This window comes from Anguilla anguilla, chromosome 8 (genome assembly GCF_013347855.1).
Source record: "Anguilla anguilla isolate fAngAng1 chromosome 8, fAngAng1.pri, whole genome shotgun sequence".
Lineage (NCBI taxonomy): Eukaryota > Metazoa > Chordata > Actinopteri > Anguilliformes > Anguillidae > Anguilla > Anguilla anguilla.
In genome coordinates this window covers 8,980,251-9,000,217 of record NC_049208.1, presented here as the reverse complement: position 1 = coordinate 9,000,217, position 19,967 = coordinate 8,980,251, and the positions used below count along the sequence as shown (strand labels likewise).

Genomic DNA, 19,967 nt, shown 5'->3' with positions numbered 1-19,967 from the left:
CATACATAGACGGACAGAGGCGGACCTTCCTGGTGCCGGTTGAAGAGGATGCTCTGGGTCTTGAGGATGAGGATGATGTTCTCCGGGTCGGGCCCGTCCACCACGCGGGCCGACTTGGTGCAGAGGAACTCGTAGGCCTTGTTCACCTTCTCAAACATGTCCTGAACGGGAAGGAGCAAGGAGTACCCTTCAGACAACCCCAAGAAACTGCCAACTTACTGTAATCTTTTCCCTCTATCTCACTGAGACTTAGACCGAATTGCCCAATAAGAGTTTTTTTTCCCCAAAGCATTTGTTGAAATCATATGACATGACGCCTCCTAACAATTTCGTATTTAATCGTATAGTTCAGTAGTCAGATGTTATGATGGGTCAAAAGCACCTCTTGACATCAGACACACTCTATTTAATGGGTTTTTTAAGCAGGAATCAGACGCACCCTGCCCTCTGGATTCTTGTCCGGATGGTATTTCTGTGCCAGGCGGAAGTAGGCTTTTCTTATCACGCTCTCTTCATGCCTGTGGACAAAATGCCACCGCTGAACACCACAGAAAACTGCAAACACACTGCCTGCCTCTGTGACTCAACGAAATACATGAAACGTTTATGACATTTACATCTGCATTTGCACTGCTGCAGACACAACATGTGCCATGCATAGCTGCACATTCACTGGCCTTGCAACTAGCAACGGCAGCTGTGCAGCAATTGGTCACACACGGCTCTTGACTACATTTTTACTGCAAAGCCTCAGTATATTCACAAGGGTATCAGACTGAGAAACTGACCCACACGGCAAGCAAATAAGCACAAATATATTATAGAATCCCTGACTGTATATTCATATGGGTATTAGGCTGAGAAACTGAAGGCAGAATGAGAGAGGAGGAGGCTTACAGGCCCTGTCCCTCTGGAAGGCTCAGAACCTCATAGGCCTCGTCCACAGACATGGAGGGAGGCTTCTTCTCCACCTCCTTCTTCCAGCCCTCCAGGGTGTCCTTCAGCAGCTTCACCTGCAGGGGGCAGCACAACATGACACAAACTGGGCACAAACCTCACATGCACAGGCACAGGCACACATACACGCGCACACACACACAGACACACACACACACGCAGACACACAGACACACACACACACATATACCCACACACACACACACACACACACACACACACAGCCCCTACGGGATCTCTGATGGGCCAGTCTGGGAAGCGGGTGGTGTCGCACAGGTGTCGGAGGTAGTAGATGCTGCAGAAGAGCTCGCAGTCCAGCTGGGGGTAGCCGATGACGGGGACGGGGCAGTACTGGTAGAGGGCGCGCGTGTTGCTCTGCAGCCGCGGCGAGAAGTCGGCCAGGTGCACCGCGATCTTCTCGATCATCATCCGTCTGGAGGGGCGGGACCCAAAGCAGCGCGGTCAGGCTCACACGTCATGTACACCTGCTACCTGTAACATTACATTACATTACATTCATTTGGCAGACGCTTTTATCCAAAGCGACGTACAAGAAGTGCATTTTCATGATCGTAGACAACTGCTGAACACGGGTTCAGTAAGGTACAATTACTTATTTTGTACAGCTATTTCTAGCTGAGAACAATGAACACTATCCTGGTCTAACATCTGCAAAGCCAAACTAGGCAGAAGATTAAGCTAGAGTATTAGGACAAATACAATTTACCAAGAAGTGCAGGGATGGGGCAGCATGTAACAAGTGACAAGGAAAAAAGGGTATTTTTTTTTTATTTTTTTTTAAAAATATATAAACACAGCATGGTGGTGGTTATTCTAGGTATAGTCTGAAGAGATGAGTCTTCAGGCCACGGCGGAAGATGGATAGTGAGGGGGAGGTTCGGAGAGGGACGGGGAGTTCGTTCCACCACTGGGGAGCTAGGGTGGAGAAGCTCTGTGATCCCTTTGGGCGGGTGGGAGGGGTTACAAGACGCCCTGCTGCTGCAGAGCGGAGTGGTCGAGCAGGCACATAGAATTGAGTCATGTCCTGCAAGTAGATGGGGGCTGTCCTGTTGGCGGCAGTGTAGGCAAGGGTCAGGGCTTTGAATCGGATCCTGGCAGCGACCGGTAGCCAGTGAAGTGATCGCAGCAGAGGAGTGACGTGGGAGAATTTGGGGAGGTTGTAGATGAGCCGGGCAGCGGCATTCTGGATCATCTGTAGTGGCTGTATGGCACAAGCTGGCAGGTTTGCAAGGAGAGAGTTGCAGTAATCAAGGCGAGAGGTCACCGTAGCCTGGACGAGCAGCTGGGTGGAGTGCGTCGTCAGGTATGGTCGAATCCTCCTGATGTTGTATAGGAGGAATCTGCAGGACCTTGATGTTGCCTTGATGTGCTCCTTGAGGTCCAGTTGGTCATCCAGGACCACCCCCAAGCTCTTGGCAGAGTGAGAGGCAGTCACTGTGGTGCCATCAACCGTGATTGAGAGTTCACGAAGCAAGGAGGTCTTGTGCGGGAAGAAGAGCAGCTCAGTTTTGTTGAGGTTGAGCTTCAAATGGTGGCTGGCCATCCAGGTGGAGATGTCAGCCAGGCAGGAAGAGATCTTATCATTGACCAGTGTGGCCGAGGGGGGGAAAGAAAAGAAGAGTTGTGTGTCATCTGCATAACAATGATAGGAAAAACCATGTGAATTAATGACTGAACCAAGAGATCTGGTGTATAAGGAGAACAGCAGAGGACCCAGTACAGATCCCTGCGGCACTCCCGTAACAAGTGGATGAGAAGCAGAGGCAGACCCCTTCCAGGTGACCTGGTAGGTCCTATCTGCAAGATAGGAAGCGAACCAAGACAGGGCAGTCCCGGCAATTCCCATCCCAGCCAAGGTGGAGAGGAGTATTTTATGGTTGACCGTGTCAAAAGCTGCAGACAGGTCAAGAAGGATCAGGACAGAGGAAAGGCGTGAGGCTCTTGCAGTGGCAAGTGCCTCCGTCACAGCTAGGAGTGCAGTCTCTGTTGAGTGCCCAGATCGGAAGCCAGACTGGAGAGGGTCTAGCAGGTTGTTCTGATGGAGAAAAGAGGTTAATTGTTTAAGAACTGCTCGTTCGAGGGTTTTGGACAGAAAGGGTAGAAGGGATACGGGTCGATAATTTGCTACATCGGAGGGGTCTAAGGTGGGTTTTTTGAGTAGTGGGGTAACACGAGCCGTCTTAAAAACAGAGGGAACATGACCAGAGGAGAGAGAGGAATTAATAATGGAAGACAGATAGGGAAGGAGCTCGCTGGAGATAGATTGGAGAACTTTAGATGGGATGGGGTCAAGTGGACAGGTGGTTGCGCGATGAGAGGTGATCAGTTGTAATACATCGGAGTCTTCCAGCATTTCAAAGGAGGTCAGTGTGGCTGTGGGGTTGTCCTGGGGGGTTGGGGGGCTCACTGGATGGGTGAAGGAGTTCCGGATTGTAGCCACCTTTCCTTCAAAGGCGGCCAGAAAGTCATCTGCGGAGAGGGAAGAGGGAGGTGGGGGTGGAGGAGGAATGAGGAGGGAAGAGAAGGTGGAGAATAGTTTACGTGGATTAGAGACACATGCGCTGATCTTGGATTGGAAAAAAGAGGCTTTTGCAGACGTGAGGGCAGATGTAAAAGTCGCCAGCAGGGTATGGTATGCAGTCAGGTCATCAGAGGATCGGGATTTTCTCCACTTCCTCTCTGCAGCCCGCAGTGATGTTCTGCTGGAGCGTAGTGACTCGGTCAGCCATGGACAGGGGGGTGAGGAGCGTGCTGGTTTGGAGACAAGAGGACAAAGTGAGTCGAGGGACTGAGAGAGGCAGGAGTTGAGGGTGGAGGTGGCAAGGTCAACTGGCAGGTTAGAGAAAGACGCAGGAGGGGGAAGTGTGGACAGAGCAGTGGAGACGAGGGAGGATTGTGACAGAGTAGGGAGATTTCTCCTGAAAGTTACTGTGGGTGAGCTATTGGATGAATTGAGGGGGAGTAAATAGGAGAGGGAGAAAGAAAGAAAGAAGTGGTCTGAGACATGGAGGGGAGTCACTGCAAGTTGGGGAATGGAGCAGCCTCTGGTGAATACAAGGTCTAGTTGGTTACCAGCCTTGTGTGTGGGGGGGGAGGAGGACAGGGATAGGGCGAAAGACTGCAGGAGTGAGGCAACCCTGGACAGTTGGGAGGTTTCTGGTGGGAGGTTGAAGTCTCCCAGTAGAATAGCAGGAGTGCCATCCTCAGGGAGAGAGCTCAGGAGAGTGTCCAGCTCGTCCAGAAATGAGCCGAGTGGACCTGGAGGGCGGTACAGAACAATAACGTGAAATGTAGAGGGATGAGTAACAGTAATCGCGTGAAATTCAAAGGAGGAGAAAGTAGGGTTAGGACTGGGGAGGACACAGAACTTCCAGGACAAGGAAATGAGTAGACCGGTACCCCCGCCTCGGCCAGAGGCCCTGGGGGTGTGCGAGAAGGAGTATCCCGCAGACAGTGCAGCTGGGGTGGCGGTGTTATCGGGAGTGATCCAGGTTTCCGTGAGAGCCAGGAAGTCAAGAGACTTCGTCTTGGCAAAGGCAGTAATGAAGTCAGCTTTCTGGACGGCTGACTGGCAGTTCCATAATCCACCTGTGACAGTGAATTCCTGAGGTGTGGATAAGGGTGGGTAGATCAAGTTGGTTAAATTACGCCTGCGGTGAACAGACCATTTGGGGCGAGGCAGCACGCACAAGGGAATGGGGTTTAAAAACATGATAAACTGATGACGAGGCTGCCTATGGCAGCCTCTGCTGGAGCTATAAATACTGGGTGACAATTACGTGTTTGCATTAGCTTCATTAGAGCAGATAAGCACCAGGTGAAGCTCCTCGAAATTAGCTCAACAATACGGGGCAGTTAAACACCAATCCCCACACACAGTTTCACTAACGCCTTTAACTAACTAACAACAGCAAGTCAACTACAGATATTCTCAGCTAACGCCCAACTAAGCTTGCTGACTAGCAACAGTTGAGACAAGTTTTAAAAAGATTAGGCTACCTAAATTACACACAACTATGTTCGCTAACTAGCAACAGCAGAAACAAATTAAGTTATGATACGCTGTAAGAGCCTGGTAAGGGTCTCGGGTCTACCTCAGGGCTGCCCAACCCTGTTCCTGGAGATCTACCCTCCTGTAGGGTTTCATTCCAACCCTAACAAATTACACCTCATTCTACAGCTAGAGCAGGGCTGCCCAACCCTGTTCCTGGAGATCTACCGTCCTGTAGGTTTTCACTCCAGCCCTAACAAAGCGGGCCTCACTCAACAGCTAGAGATCTCATTGAGCTGCTAATTAGTAGAATCAGGTGTACTCTAAGGATTTAGATTTGGCAGCAGTAGGTCTAAGTCTCTCAGGTACAGAGTCTTGCCACCAATTATTTGAGCACACCCCTAGTCAATGCATGTTTATTAGAACCCTTATTCACACAAACATCCGCCTTACAGGTTTTGAAGTCAACAGAGTCAGATAAACTAGTTTTCCTCCCTGCGACCAAATCTAAATCCTTAAAGTGGCAAGTTAGAGTTGAAATGGAAGGGTACAGGAAGCTAGACCTCCAGGAACAGGAACAGGGTCAGGCAGCCCTGGTCTACCTCATCTCGCTGCTCCAGATGGCCTCGGGCGTGTCGAACTCGCCCAGGAAGATCTCGGAGAAGCGCTCGGACTCGTAGTTCTCCAGGTAGCAGACCATGGCCTCGGGCAGCATGGGGCTCAGCACGCTCCGCTGGACCACGTCCTGACCCCTGGCCTGGGGAGGGAGCGGGGGGTGGGGTGGAGGGGGGGTCATGAAGGGTCAGACCACCCCCAACAATGCACACCTGCTACAGGTTTAAGAAACGGAAGCAAGCCCCAAATGACCTCACCTCTTCAGATTTGAAGGCTTGCTTCAGGTGAGTGTACTTCAGGAACCTGGAAGACACACAAACACCAACATACAAACAGACACACTCAGTAATGCCCTTAAAGAAGTGAGACAAAACCAGGACAGAAAGGAGGCAAGTTAACATTCCACTTTTTTGATGGTGCAGTGACCAAGGGTGAAAGCTTCTGCATTCTGATTGTGGTTTAACCCTTCGAAGAGTAGTTTTTTCTCATCAAAATTCTAAGTCAGTGTTCTAGAACTCCACTGCTTTCAGTTACCAGCAGTGATTGTTACATTAATGTCCAGTCAAGAACATTCCAATCACACATTCTGATCTCACACCTTTGAAGGGTTAATTCACAGCCCAGTGGATGCACGGGGTGGAAAACGATACTCCATCACAGTACTACTCTCTGGCTTGGTCTTGTGAAGGTACCGACCCCACATGAGGTATACAGTGGTAGAATTCAAAGCTGGCACATGCTTCCGTGTTCTGAGTTCCGAGTGTTCACGTTTATTTTACTGAGGACACGTGAGCGCCCTCACCGAGCCACGGGCAGCACGTTGGAGCCGGTGTACATCATGATGAAGAAGAAGACTCCGGTGAGGTAGAGGCGCTGCAGGTTGGGGTTGTCCTGCATCACCAGGTGCAGCACGTTGGCCACCTTCTCCACCAGGATGGGGTCGAAGGTCAGCAGCAGCTGCCACATGGAACACATCCAAAAAGGTCACACAGGAGCCGCTGGCTGCAGGTCAACACAAGTTTGTCACTCTGCCGAACCTGTTTTTTAAATGAAAACTATACCACATATACTGAGTTTTATAATGCCATTTTATTTAATGGTTCATAAATTTGCTGACTGCAGTAAACCATACATTTATATACATTATTTCATTTTCCACCGCACACTAGGTTAAAGCCATTCAACAGACCAGAATAAATGGTCAAATGGTCAGAATGAATACGAATTACCAGGGCCTAAGTGTAACGAGGAAGCACTACTCCTCTGCAATGGGGAAGCATACAGAGCCAGAGACCGCAGTGCCCTGTTCTACTACGACTCCCCTCAACCGAACCCCCCTTACCCTGTGCCCGCTGCCCCCTCCCCCGAGCCCCACAGCAGAAAGCTCACCTGCACGATGTGGGGCAGGCAGGTGTTGTCGCACATCATCCTCTTCACTCGGGGGAGTGGCCGGATGATGGCGTTGTCCTGGTCCCTGGAAGCGTCAATGAACACAGACACAGAAAGTTATGCTGGAGCTGGAGCTGGAGCTGGAGCTGGAGGCTCGGCCGTTCAGTGCTGAAATGGACTGTCCCGTATTTCAGAGCTTCTTGAAGGATTTTCACAGGAGATTAATGACTAGATGAGTGAATCTAGCACCAGCTGTTCTGTACCTGAACTCCAGTACCAGCTGTGTTGTACCCTGCACTCTAGTGCCAGCTGTTCTGTATCTACACTCTAGTACCAGTGCTGTGCTGTACCTGTACTCTAGTACCAGCTGTTCTGTACCTGTTCCCTAGTACCAGCTGTTCTGTACCTGTTCCCTAGTACCAGCTGTTCTGTACCTGTTCCCTAGTACCAGCTGTTTTGTACCTGTACTCTAGTGCCAGCTGTTCTGTATCTAGACCCTAGTACCAGTGCTGTGCTGTACCTGTACTCTAGTACCACCTGTTTTGTACCTGTACTCTAGTACCAGCTGTGCTGTGCCTATACTCTAGTTCCAGCTGTTCTGTACCTTAATTCTAGTACCAGCTGTGCTGTACCTGAACTCTAGTACCAGCTGTTCTGTACCTGTACTCTAGTACCAGCTGTGCTGTACCTGTACTCTAGTACCAGCTGTTCTGTACCTGTTCCCTAGTACCAGCTGTTCTGTACCTGTACTCTAGTACCAGCTGTGCTGTACCTGAACTCTAGTACCAGCTGTTCTGTACCTGTACTCTAGTACCAGCTGTGCTGTACCTATACTCTAGTACCAGCTGCTCTGTACCTGTTCTCTAGTACCAGCTGTTCTGCATCAGTACTCTAGTACCAGCTGTTCTGCACCAGTACTCTAGTACCAGCTGTTTTGTACCTGTTCCCTAGTACCAGCTGTTTTGTACCTGTTCCCTAGTACCAGCTGCTCTGCACCAGTACTCTAGTACCAGCTGTGCTGTACCTGCTGGGGAAGTAGGAGCACATGCTGATCAGCATGTTGAGGACGAGGGTGGCCAGGTCCGTCTCGTTCATCACCGCCTGCCCGCTGGCCAGCAGGCACCACTTCAGCTGCGGGATGGCCAGCAGGGGGCGCCAGCCGTCCATGCCCTGCGCCCAGCAGCGCGTCTTAGCGTCCAGCTCCCCGCAGCTCCAGAACTCCTGCATCTGGGGGACAGCAGCGTGGGACAGTAAAGCACTGACAGGAGGGGTGAACAGTTGAAACAGTGATGCAGGTTCAAATCCCAGGAAGAGCTCTACTGTAGTACTGTTGAAACAGTGAAGCTGGTTCAAATCCCAGAAAGAGCTCTACTGTAGCATGATTGAAACAGTGATGCTGGTTCAAATCCCAGGAAGAGCTCAACTGTAGCATGGTTGCATTGGTATAATATGTAAAATATACAATGCTTATGTTTTCCTGGTTCCTCCTCGTGCCCAATGCATGCTGGGATGGCCTCCAGCCCCAACGTGACCCTGACCAGTAATAACCAGGTTAGATAATGAATGGATGGATGCATAGATGGATATTTGCCTGGATAATGGTGCTGTTTTTAAACAAACATTGCCTGTTTTTTCCAGCTTAGGTTTCGGAATTTGCCAAATGCTGCTCTTTATGAATGAGGCTCAGCCTTGTGCAGACCACACTGCAGGCCGGCAGACACTTTACCCTGCAGAGGCCACGCAGCCCAATGCAGATGGCATTTCACCCCACCAGCTCATCTCTGATATGTCAAACTGGTCAGGGACCAGATGGCAGGACTGACCCGACACTAAAAAGCTTCACCTCCTCAAAGCTGAAGGGCCCCCTCTTCTCCTTCTCCACGTTGCCGAAGTACCACTCTTTCTCGCTCTCCCTCTTCATGTCTGGTGCCGCCTCCAGCACGTTACTCTGGGACACAGACAGGGGGCGGCAGTGAGCAACTATCACACCAAAGACTTGGCCTGGATTCAGGATGTAAGAAAATGTGGCTGCGATGGATAAACTAAATAACAAGAAGTGATTTTGTTGCTCCACACACACACACACACACACACACACACACACACAGATTCACCTGCAGCGGGACCGTGGCTCGGCTGGTGTGCAGGTGTGCTAGGGGCAGCAGATCCACCAGGATGCGGATGCCATTCGAGTCTGTCAGATCCACTATGTTCCTCTGTGTGACAGGGCAAGAGAGTGAGAGAGGGAGAGAGAGAGAGAGGGGGAGAGAAGGAGAGAGAGAAAGAGAGAGAGCGTGGTAGAGGTAACAAGCAAGTCTAAACTCAGATACCCAGATACAATACTAATATTATCACACACTGCAGTAAAAAAAACGATATAAAACACACAGCAGCAATAATGTTATAATATGAATTTTGTATCCCCTGGGGACCTGGGGAAGGCTGCTGTGCTGCATGGAGAGGGTCAGATGTGAGAAGGTGATGGAAAGAGTGACCAGCTCACCTTGTTCAGGATCAGCTTGTTGAGGAAGAGGATGAGTCTGTCTCTCTCCAGCCTGTCTGTGCACTGTCAGCAGAGAGGGAGAGACACTTTAAAAAAATAATCCATGAACTATTATCCATGTTACACAGTTTCATTATGCAACTTCTTATTTTGCCTATGTTTGTCATGTCAATAAAGCACTCCGAAATTTGAAATTGGACAGAGAGAGAGAAAGAGATAGAGAATAAAAGAGGTAGAGAGAGACAGATTGTAATAAGACTGCAAGTTTGGCATATAACTGCATATACAGTATATTCAGTAAGACCCCACTTCAAATTAAACATAAAAGAGGAAGAACGACAATGGTTAGAAGATAAAAGAGAAAAAGTCCTAAAACCAAAGAGCGAATGGAGACAGAAACTGAATGACAGAGGTGTCTGTACTGCCCGCCCCCCCCCCCCGCCCTCACTGACCCGGTCCAGCATGCCCACGATGTACTTGGTATCAGCGAAGGGGCCGATCTCCTCGTGGCACCGCCCGTAAACGATGGCCAGGGCCTGGAGGCACTGGCACTTCATGGAGACCTTGGGCGCCAGCAGGAAGCGGTGGTACAGCTGGTTAAAGAACTCGTACCTGAGGAGCACGGACAGGAAGTGAGACGCTCACGCGATTACGCCAGGCACAGTGAAAAAGGTATCGGAATAAAATTATGTTTTTATAGAAGCAGAGTCGGTGACCGCAAAAAAGAAATATACTGGTTTCTGCCTTTACTAATAAGAGTAGGAGGATCATAGTCTGGCACCTTGACTGGTCTTTTAAGTCAAATAACAAAATTTGAATTAACAGTACCAGACTGACACATTTCAAAAACCGAGCAAAGCTTAAACACTTTTTCACAAACTGAAATCAAAAGTAATAATCAAAATCACTGAACTGGATTTGCTCTGGTTCACTTCATCAAGTAAACTCCAGTGCATTACTGTATTTTCATCTTATCCAGGTCAGTGATCAGCTGGCTGGCAACTTTTAAGTTAAATTGCATTTGTGTCTAAGAAATATCACTGAACCCTAAGGCATATAACCCTTCATTAAATGTATTTTTTTAAAGAAGTGAGGTAAACACCAGGGGGTTGGGAATCGCTGGGAGTGACCCAGTGGAGGTGACGTACGATCTCTTGATGGCTCCTGACTCTTCGTTTTCATCTTCCTCCAGGAGCAGACGCAGATAGTAATCTCCGATCTTAATCTCGTCTGAAAGGCACTCGTACTTCACCTGAGCAGGGACAGGTACAGCAACAGCAACCAATCAGAAACAGGAACTAGACACAATGCTTGCAAGTAATATTCCTTTTCCAGTGTGTAGAAGTACCTTCAAACATATATATAATATCAATGAACTTTAACACAGTCATATTCTGACTGTAGACACAGGTATTGCATAGCTCCCGGTCCACCCTGATCACTGACCTATGACCCCCTGACCTCAAATTCCTGGTGGTTCCAGGAGATGATGCTGGCACTGCCCAGCTCCAGGTCCACGCTGACCCATGACCTATGACCCCCTGACCTCAAACTCCTGGTGGTTCCAGGAGATGACGCTGGCGCTGCCCAGCTCCCGGTCCACGTTGACCCCTGACCTATGACCCCCTGACCTCAAACTCCTGGTGGTTCCAGGAGATGATGCTGGCGCTGCCCAGCTCCAGGTCCACGCTGACCCATGACCTATGACCCCCTGACCTCAAACTCCTGGTGGTTCCAGGAGATGACGCTGGCGCTGCCCAGCTCCCGGTCCACGTTGACCCCTGACCTATGACCCCCTGACCTCAAACTCCTGGTGGTTCCAGGAGATGATGCTGGCGCTGCCCAGCTCCAGGTCCACGCTGACCCATGACCTATGACCGCCTGACCTCAAATTCCTGATGGTTCCAGGAGATGACGCTGGCGCTGCCCAGCTCCCGGTCCACACTGACCCCTGACCTATGACCCCCTGACCTCAAACTCCTGGTGGTTCCAGGAGATGACGCTGGCGCTGCCCAGCTCCCGGTCCACGTTGAAGGCGCGCATCTCCCCCTCCAGCGCCTCCCGAAGCTCCTCCCGAGTCTTCAGGTTCCAGATCAGGTCGGAGCGCGCGTGATCCTGCTGGAACCTGCGGGGCAGGAGGCGGGAGGAGGAGAACAGAGGAAACAGATGGAGAGAAAGGGGAAATGAGAGAGTGAAGGGGAGATGAAAGCATGAAGAGGAATTTGAGGCTAGATGAATGAGGGAGGACAGAGATCTAGAATTTTGGATTTATTGTTTGCTAAGTGATTGTTTACAGGTTGCACCGATGATGATATTTTCAGCCTGTCACTTCTAATCTGTACAGATTAACACATTTGTTCAGTTATATCCGATGCATGCGTTTTTGTGTGAACACTGATGCTGCTCTACAGTTAACACCAATAAGACCCATTTACTGCACATTAGCATCATTAGCATTAGCACTCATCACTGATGACCTACCTGTAGTAGAACAGCTCCCAGTTAGCCTGGATCTTGATCCTCTGCCTCCTCTTCCTCAAGATCACTGGCTTCTGGTTTGGATTCTGCAGGCATATAACTTTCAGTCAACCTTAACCTGCCACCTGTGATTTCTACTGAACATCTTTCAGCTTTCCAGAGAGGCCCATTCAAACTATTTGCGACAAACCACACTTGAAAAGCAGTCAGATAGACAGCTGACACAATTGTCCACAATGGGAGGCCTCTGATTGGAGTAGAGTTCTACTCACTGGGTTATTCTTGTCCGGCTACATTGATTGACAGGAGGAAACCGTAGAGGATAGGGAGGGACAGGCACAGAGACAGAAAAATCATTCATTTATTCCACAGCAGAAGACTGACATTTCATTGCTGATTGCCATGCGGCTTAATCAATCACTTTACATTCATTAGCATCAGGCTAATCAGGCCTGGAGGAAACCTGAAAATGATCTAGTTCTCTATCTAGTTGGAAAAATAAAATATGGATTTAACATTGATGGAATCATAATTATTATGGAAACCAAAGTCATGCCAGACAGCAGTGTTTAATTTAATAAAAGTATAGCTGTTCGGCTATAGCTCTGCAGTGATTTCTAACATTAATATTAACACCACTGTGGCAATAAATTTCCATTTTCATTTTTCATTATATGGTCACCCAAAATATTGCTGGATAGAGCAGTGTCAAGGACATAAAACTCTATAACTGCCTTTTAAAATGACAGAGGTGGAAAGTCCATTGTTCAGAAAGTTAATGTCTTCCACCCATGACCTCAGCCAGCAGAGTTCATTCATTATTTCTACCTCCTGGCAGAAGACTTGAGCTAATTAGAAAATCCCAGTCATTGGAACAAAATACTGGGGAGGACTTTTACTTTGTGAACCTGGACCACCTCTGCAAAATGATAATGCCATTGAGTGAAGCCCAGCTAATCCACTACATTAACAATGATTCAAACCAACAGCCCTGTGCTTGCATGTACACAGCATAAATTACTGCTCAGCACCAGCAGGGGGCAGCAGAGTGAACCAGTAGCAATGACAGCATTCTGGACGGCTGTAATGAGGTGGGGGGGTGGGGGGGGGGTAAGCGGGCTGGGAATGGGGTTCACCTCCTTCTGAGCGATGCCCATACGGTCCCGCCAGTGTGTCAGCACCACGTCCATCTTCTCTTTGGCGAACTTCTCCACCTCCTTGGCAGCCCGCCCCGCCAACCGCTGCCATTCTGGGGCCTTGCTGTACCCGCACTGTTCCTGAGGGGGGAGAGAAGCCGAGAAAACCAGACTTCGGTCTCTCGATCGAGACATCTTAAGACGCAGGACGACTAGACGCTGTGCGATGAACTAGCGACGGACTTGAGAGCGCAGTGGAGACGTACCGTGGCGAGTTTGAGGTTGTCCCGAACGTTCATCGTGTCTCTCTGCTTCTCGGGCACCGGGTCAGGGCTGTCCAGGTACGCCAGCAGACCTGCGGGCTGGAGGTGACACCCATTATGGTCACATGACCACATTAGACCAATAATGGCTGATCTAAGCCATCTGAACTGGTTCTGATCAGCTGGGATCTTTTTTTACACCTTAGCTCATTCACTTTACTCATACAACACTATGCCCTTCACCTGAGCTTCAGAATCCTTTTCAGTTCAAAGACAAAGTTAGGCTCAGTCCAAGCGCACGCCACTCATCAGTCACATGATCACAGGTCAGTCACATGACTGATCGCTCCCTCACCAGGATTCTCCTCATAAGGTTCATGGCGATGGGGTTCTCTGCTGTCCACAGCGCCACCAGGTGGCGACTCAGCTGCCTGCAAGGGGGGGGAGGGGGGAGGGGGACAGGGACAGAACACAGCACAGAAACCCTGTTTCAGTGGCCGATGACAGTTCTCTCACCCAAAACTGTGTTCTTTATGTGTCTGGGTGTACATGTATGCTTCTGTATAACTGCGTGCGCTTTCTTGTAGGTTTTGGAGTTTGCGTGTGTGTATGTGTGTGTGTATGTGTGTATATGTTTGTTTGTGGGGGGGGATATGCATGTGTGTGTGTGAGTGTGTGTGGAGGGGGGTGTGTTTGATTACGTGTGCGCATGGAAGCATAGACGTGTGTACAGGAAAGAATCCTCTAACCTGTTGGTGAGCATCCTTTGGTCAGAGCTGACGGTGAACATGGAGGTGAGCAGGTGTCTGGGCAGGGCTCCCTCACTCAGTGCGAGCTCCTGCATCTTACTGGCCATCGCCTCGTCCCCCTCCTTACAGACACACACAATATCATCATCATCATCATCATCATCATCGTCGTTACACCCATAATGACTGCCACAGGGATCATAATCATTTTAACCCTATAAAGTGTAAGATCACAAATATGTGATTAGAATGTTCTTAATTGAACATTCAAATGCCAATGTCACAATCACTAGTGGTAATTGAAAGCAATGGAGTTCTAGAACACCGGCTTCCGGAACAGCGACTTGGAATAAAAAAATTACGAAAAACATTCCCAAAAAACCTACTCTTTATTAATATTCATGACTACTTTTTTGAGTTTTTTATTTGAGTAAAAAAAAGGAAAATTTCCCCTCTGATAACGATCAATATAGTGACAATTGCTCTAATTAGTGGCTGTCAGGCAGATTTGATGATTCTAATAACACACAAACATTAAAGGCCTCACCTCGATAATGGCCTTCATGACCAGTCCGGCTCCCTTCACAATGGCTAGGGAAGGGTGCTGTGGACAGACGGAAATGACACCAAATGACACCTTTCATCACATGACCAAAACTCATCTGTAGAGAGACAACAACTTTGATCTGATGATTCGTTCGTCTTCATCATTCTCAACATCACACTCCAAGAATTACAAGAAGATAAAGACAGAAAGCAGTGTCGGCTTCCTCCCGCAGACCAAAGACATGTAGCCCGGGGCCTACAGATTGACATTAGCCTCCCTGGCTAACTCTGGCACATTTACAGAAATGTTATTAATGTGCATTATATAATTTCAATAATATTTTCCCTTGACTCTGTTGTAGTCTCTTTTTAAAACATGGCCCCCCCTTGCCCCTGACGGTTTCTCTGTCACCTCTGTTCACAAATACCTGACCACCCCATAACCCCCCCCCCCCCCCCCAGACCCCACCTGGAAGAGTTTGAAGAGGGTCCGGCCGTCCGCGGCCACCATCTCCAGCAGCATGTCGAACTGCTGCCCTTCCGTGGTCTCGCTGTAGGGGGCGCAGAGGGCGAAGGTCAGGAAGTCCAGCAGCGAGCTGATGACCAGCGCGCCCGCGCCCTGCTCCTGGGGAAACGAAAGCAAAAAGGGGCGGAGCTCTGGTGAGTGGGCGGGGTCGAAGACAGGGGAGAAGACTTCTTTGATCGTAAACACAGGACCACAACAAGGCTAAAAAAAAAATCCTGCATAGTACTGGGCTGCAACCCTCTGAATGCTAGCTTGTGCAGAGATCTTCATAAAGAGCAACAGACTGACCCTCAACAGAGGCCAATGTGCCATGCAAAAGACCACCAGCAGCGGTTATCATCAGTGAGCTAGCAATGGTAGCAGAAATGCTGGCTCACGGGTGGAATTATAATGCTAGCATTAGCAACAGTGATTGAGATAGGAGAAATAGTGTAAGAGCACCAGCGCCCATAACAGAAGCAGCAGTAGGGCCATAGCCCAGTGAGCAAAAGCTGAAACCTATTTGTCTAGTGGAGGATCTTTGAACGGACTGGGTTAACCCCAATATAGCTCAGGTCTTACTAGGATATACCTTGTCTATGATCTATTCGGCTAGAAAACTTTCACTTTCACTTCACTCAACCAAATATAGCTGGGTTTTCACCTGAACGCCCACGCAGCGTTACTCTGACTTCTCACCGACTTTTCACCACAGAAATGCTTGCGAAGGCTTTGCCTGATGTCCTCCCTCTGCATCACACTCACCACATTGCTGATGAACTTTTCCAGAAGGTTCTCCAGGAATTTATTGGAGGAGAGCAGGGAGGCCTTGTTCAGCTGCTCCTGACGAAGGTCGTAGTCGTCGTGCATTGGCTGAAATCACACCAGCGGCATTGTCAGCATCGACATCATAATTGCATCCATGGTAACGCTACTGCATTACCTTCATTATGATCCTTCTCTAACATTCCTAAGGCTAGTTATCTTTCCAACAGTATTACTACATTTTCACATTGGCACCATCATAATCGCACCAACTTTAAGACCCTGACTACAATCTATGACCATCATCAATACCATTACCATAACACTGCTACAATCTACACCAAAATTATCATTCATTCACTATTATATCATCCCCAGTATCACATAAATACTGTACCAATATAACCTTATGATACTATGAGCTCAAAAAAAAAATGAGCACCAATCAGTGTGGGCAGCAGGGGGTGCTACAGCCCTGTCGCAAGGTATATGACCTGTTGAGGACAGAGAGGAGGGTGGACACTCACACACATGAGCGCACAGAGCATGTCGATGGCGGCGTGCGTCACTCCATCATTCTTCCTCTTCAGCGCCCTCACCGTCTTCATCCCCAGCTTCTCCCTGAACCTGGAACACAAATGCTAAATGAGGGAGGGAGAGAGGAAGAAATAAAGAGAAAGAAAGAGAGAGAGACAGAGAAAAAGGGAGAGAGAGAGATGAGGGAGGGAGAGAGAGAGAGTGAGAGATAAGGGAGGGAAGGAGAGAGAGAGTGAGAGATAAGGGAGGGAGGGAGGGAGAGAGAGAGAGAGAGAGAGTGAGAAGGGAGGGAGGGAGAGAGAGTGAGAGGTGAGGGAGGGAAAGAGAGAGAGAGTGAGAAGGGAGGGAGGGAGAGAGAGTGAGAGATAAGGGAGGGAGGGAGAGAGACAGAGAGAGAGTGAGAAGGGAGGGAGGGAAAGAGAGTGAGAGGTGAGGGAGGGAGGGCGAGACAGAGAGAGAATGAGAGATGAGGGAGAGAGGGATGGAGGGAAGGAGAGAGAGAGAGAGAGAGATGAGGGAGAGAGTGAAAGAAAGTGAGAGAGAGAAAACGAGAAGGAGAGAGATGAGAGTGAGAGACGATGGAGAGAGAGAGTCTCGTACTTGGCCTGCTGGGTAAAGGCCTGGAACCCAGCCTTGGAGGCCACCAGCCGGCGCATTGCCTGAAACTGGCCCTCCAGCTCGGCGTTCGGCCCCGGCAGCTCCGGCTCCTGGTACAGCAGAGCCAAGATGGCGTGGTTGATCAGCTTCTCCTTGTTCTCTGAGAACAGGCCCTGGGGAGGGGGGGGAGGGGGTGGGGAGAGGAGAGATTACCATCCTGAAATACAACATAACTGTGTGCTGTACAGGACTCAATAGCACAGTGAAGCCAAAGACATTCTATATGATCAAAATTCCTTCAATCTCCATTTTGTTTTCTTTTTTCATCTGATATTTTGCGTTCTGGATCGTTTAACATAGGAAAAACCAACTCATACTTGAGATTAAAAATGCAGAACCAAACAATTAGTGGCCTTGCGTCTAAGCTATATTCATGAATGCACTGTCAACTGAAACTCTTTAGTTTACATAATGCACTGAGCTGACAGCAGCAGGTATAATTGCTGTGAATCACTTCTTTTAGGGTAAAACCTCTGCCTGAATGGTAACACGGAAAAAACTAACCACCGCCCAGCGCTGCTCAGCACAGTGAAAAGTGCGTGTTGTTATATAGCACAGGCGGAAAGGCAGGGGGCTGTGCGGACTCACGTCCTGCGTGACGGCGTGCAGGACGCCGCTGTAGGAGATGTTGGCGTTGAACCTCAGCACGGCGTCCCCAAAACTTCCATCTGAGGAGAGCGAGCAGAACCGAGTCAAAATACCTGCGACTTCCCGAGACAATCAATCAAAATTCATAAATCTAATTTTATTTGCATAGCGTATTTTACAGAAGTTGTCACAATGTGCTTTACAGACAACCCTGGCCTAAACCCCCACAGGAGCAAGCCTAAGGCAACAGTGGCGAGGAAAAACTCCCTGTGGCAGATGGGAAGAAACCTTGGAAGGAACCAGGCTCAAGGGGGAAACCCATCCTCCTCTGGTCGGCTCCGGGTGCCGACTGGTGACCAACATAACAGTCCGCATAGTGAAATTGTCACATCAACTCTTACAGTAGGCATATTGGACTCACATGTACTCTGTAAGAGTTCAGTCAACACTGGACATTTTACTGTGTGGGTCATCACAGCAACTTTTGTGCTGTGGTTCTGTGGTGGGGCATAAACGTGCATTTAGGTGGAGGGTTCTGGATCTTTTTTTGGGGGGAGGAGGGGTTGTGACTCACTGGGGGGTGCGGCGAGGAACTTGAGGTGCAGGCTCTCCACCTCCTCCTCCACGGGCATGCAGAGGAGCCCCCAGCGCTGCCCTCGCAGTGTGGGGGTCATCTTCACACACACGTCCCGGTTCCCTGAGGCCCGCACCCCGTCCAGCAGGCTGGCCATCAGGGAGTCTCTGCAGGAGAGGCTGGTCAGTACACACACACACACACACACACACACACACGCGCGCACACACACACATACACACACACACGCACACATGCACACACGCACACACGCATACACGCACACACGCATACACACACACACACACACACGCACGCGCACAAACATACATACTGCACACACACACACACACACACGCGCGCGCACAAACATACATACTGCACACACACACACACACGCGCACACACACACACACACGCACACACACACACACACACATGCGCGCACACACAGACACACACGCACGCGCACAAACATACATACTGCGCACACACACACACACACACACACACACACACACACACACAAGCGCGCACACACAGACACACACGCACGCGCACAAACATACATACTGCGCACACACACACACACACACACACACACACACGTACACGCACGCACGCGCACACACACACACACACGCACACACACACGCACACACACACGCGGGCAAACATACATACTGCACACACACACACACACACACACACACACACAAACACACGCCAACATACATACTGTACACACACACGCTCACATGCACACACACACACGCAAACATACATACTGTACACACACACACACGCACGCTCAAACACGTGCGTGTGCACACACACACACATGCACGCACGCACACATGCACGCACGCGCACACGCACACACACAAACAATGCATATTTGACACATAACAGGGGGACATACTGTACACGTGACACCTTACCTTTCTGTGGAAGCATACCGTCTGATCTGGCCCGTAATAAACTCTATGGTGAACACCTGGGGGTTCTCTGCATCACAGATAAGAGCAAACACCTGCAGACATGAGCACAAATAACATCAGCCCCTAAATGTAACTAACAATCAGGCTAATAAATAACACACACATGGGTATTTGAGCCATTATGGTGACCACTGCTGTACAGGGTGGCTGTGTTCAGTCTGTTCGGTAGTTCATTTCAAAGGCACTGATTGGTACTAATGTGGGACTTAATCGTGGATTTGACTGATGACCTTGTCCACACGTGATTGAGCTCTTCATCATGCTAATCAAGGTCTGTGAAGCAAGTGCACTGTGTCACACAATCCATTCTCTGGGGATAATTCAAGTGTGTGTGTGTGTGTGTATGTGTGTGTGTATGTGTGTGTGTCTGTGTGTGTGTGTGTGTGTGTGTGTGTGTATAAATGATTCTGTGTCTGCCTGATGTTGGTTATTTTCATTAATTTGTTATGGGTGCAGTGTGTAATAGTGTCATTATCACCAGCCCAGTGTAGTCTGTTGGGCTAATCTTTTGTGTATTTAATTTTTATATGTCATAAAAGTACCCTAAACCACACATTTTGACACTTTCTCTGGCAGTTCACATGTATGTGGACGTGAGTGTGAGTTCAAGCTAAAAACAGAGCTGGGATTGGGTTAAACCAGTCCCACCCCATGCTGCCCCCACCAGCCCAGCTCCCCAGCAAGGGTCACCT

General features: G+C 49.4%; 1 protein-coding gene across 4 annotated transcripts in view; it reads right to left on the bottom strand.

Moving 5' to 3' along the window:
- The window catches only part of LOC118233791 (dnaJ homolog subfamily C member 13-like), a 43,598-nt gene that overhangs the window by 13,089 nt on the left and 10,542 nt on the right, over nt 1-19,967 (bottom strand). For 3 of the 4 annotated variants that reach the window (XM_035429738.1, XM_035429741.1, XM_035429740.1), the window contains exons 9-37: nt 19,216-19,307; nt 18,275-18,441; nt 17,701-17,780; nt 17,056-17,225; nt 16,446-16,545; nt 15,919-16,026; nt 15,118-15,273; nt 14,650-14,706; nt 14,103-14,224; nt 13,709-13,784; nt 13,357-13,452; nt 13,091-13,231; nt 12,227-12,244; nt 11,958-12,040; nt 11,448-11,601; nt 10,625-10,728; nt 9,929-10,088; nt 9,477-9,539; nt 9,088-9,189; nt 8,817-8,921; nt 7,998-8,200; nt 6,974-7,058; nt 6,387-6,541; nt 5,842-5,887; nt 5,572-5,726; nt 1,189-1,390; nt 898-1,013; nt 440-518; nt 26-161 (exon numbers count right to left, since the gene is read on the bottom strand). In XM_035429738.1, coding sequence (XP_035285629.1) covers nt 26-161; nt 440-518; nt 898-1,013; nt 1,189-1,390; nt 5,572-5,726; nt 5,842-5,887; nt 6,387-6,541; nt 6,974-7,058; nt 7,998-8,200; nt 8,817-8,921; nt 9,088-9,189; nt 9,477-9,539; nt 9,929-10,088; nt 10,625-10,728; nt 11,448-11,601; nt 11,958-12,040; nt 12,227-12,244; nt 13,091-13,231; nt 13,357-13,452; nt 13,709-13,784; nt 14,103-14,224; nt 14,650-14,706; nt 15,118-15,273; nt 15,919-16,026; nt 16,446-16,545; nt 17,056-17,225; nt 17,701-17,780; nt 18,275-18,441; nt 19,216-19,307 — 3,331 coding nt within the window. The remainder of the gene's footprint in view (nt 1-25; nt 162-439; nt 519-897; nt 1,014-1,188; nt 1,391-5,571; nt 5,727-5,841; nt 5,888-6,386; nt 6,542-6,973; nt 7,059-7,997; nt 8,201-8,816; nt 8,922-9,087; nt 9,190-9,476; nt 9,540-9,928; nt 10,089-10,624; nt 10,729-11,447; nt 11,602-11,957; nt 12,041-12,226; nt 12,245-13,090; nt 13,232-13,356; nt 13,453-13,708; nt 13,785-14,102; nt 14,225-14,649; nt 14,707-15,117; nt 15,274-15,918; nt 16,027-16,445; nt 16,546-17,055; nt 17,226-17,700; nt 17,781-18,274; nt 18,442-19,215; nt 19,308-19,967) is intronic. The other variant, XM_035429739.1, reaches the window with a different exon arrangement.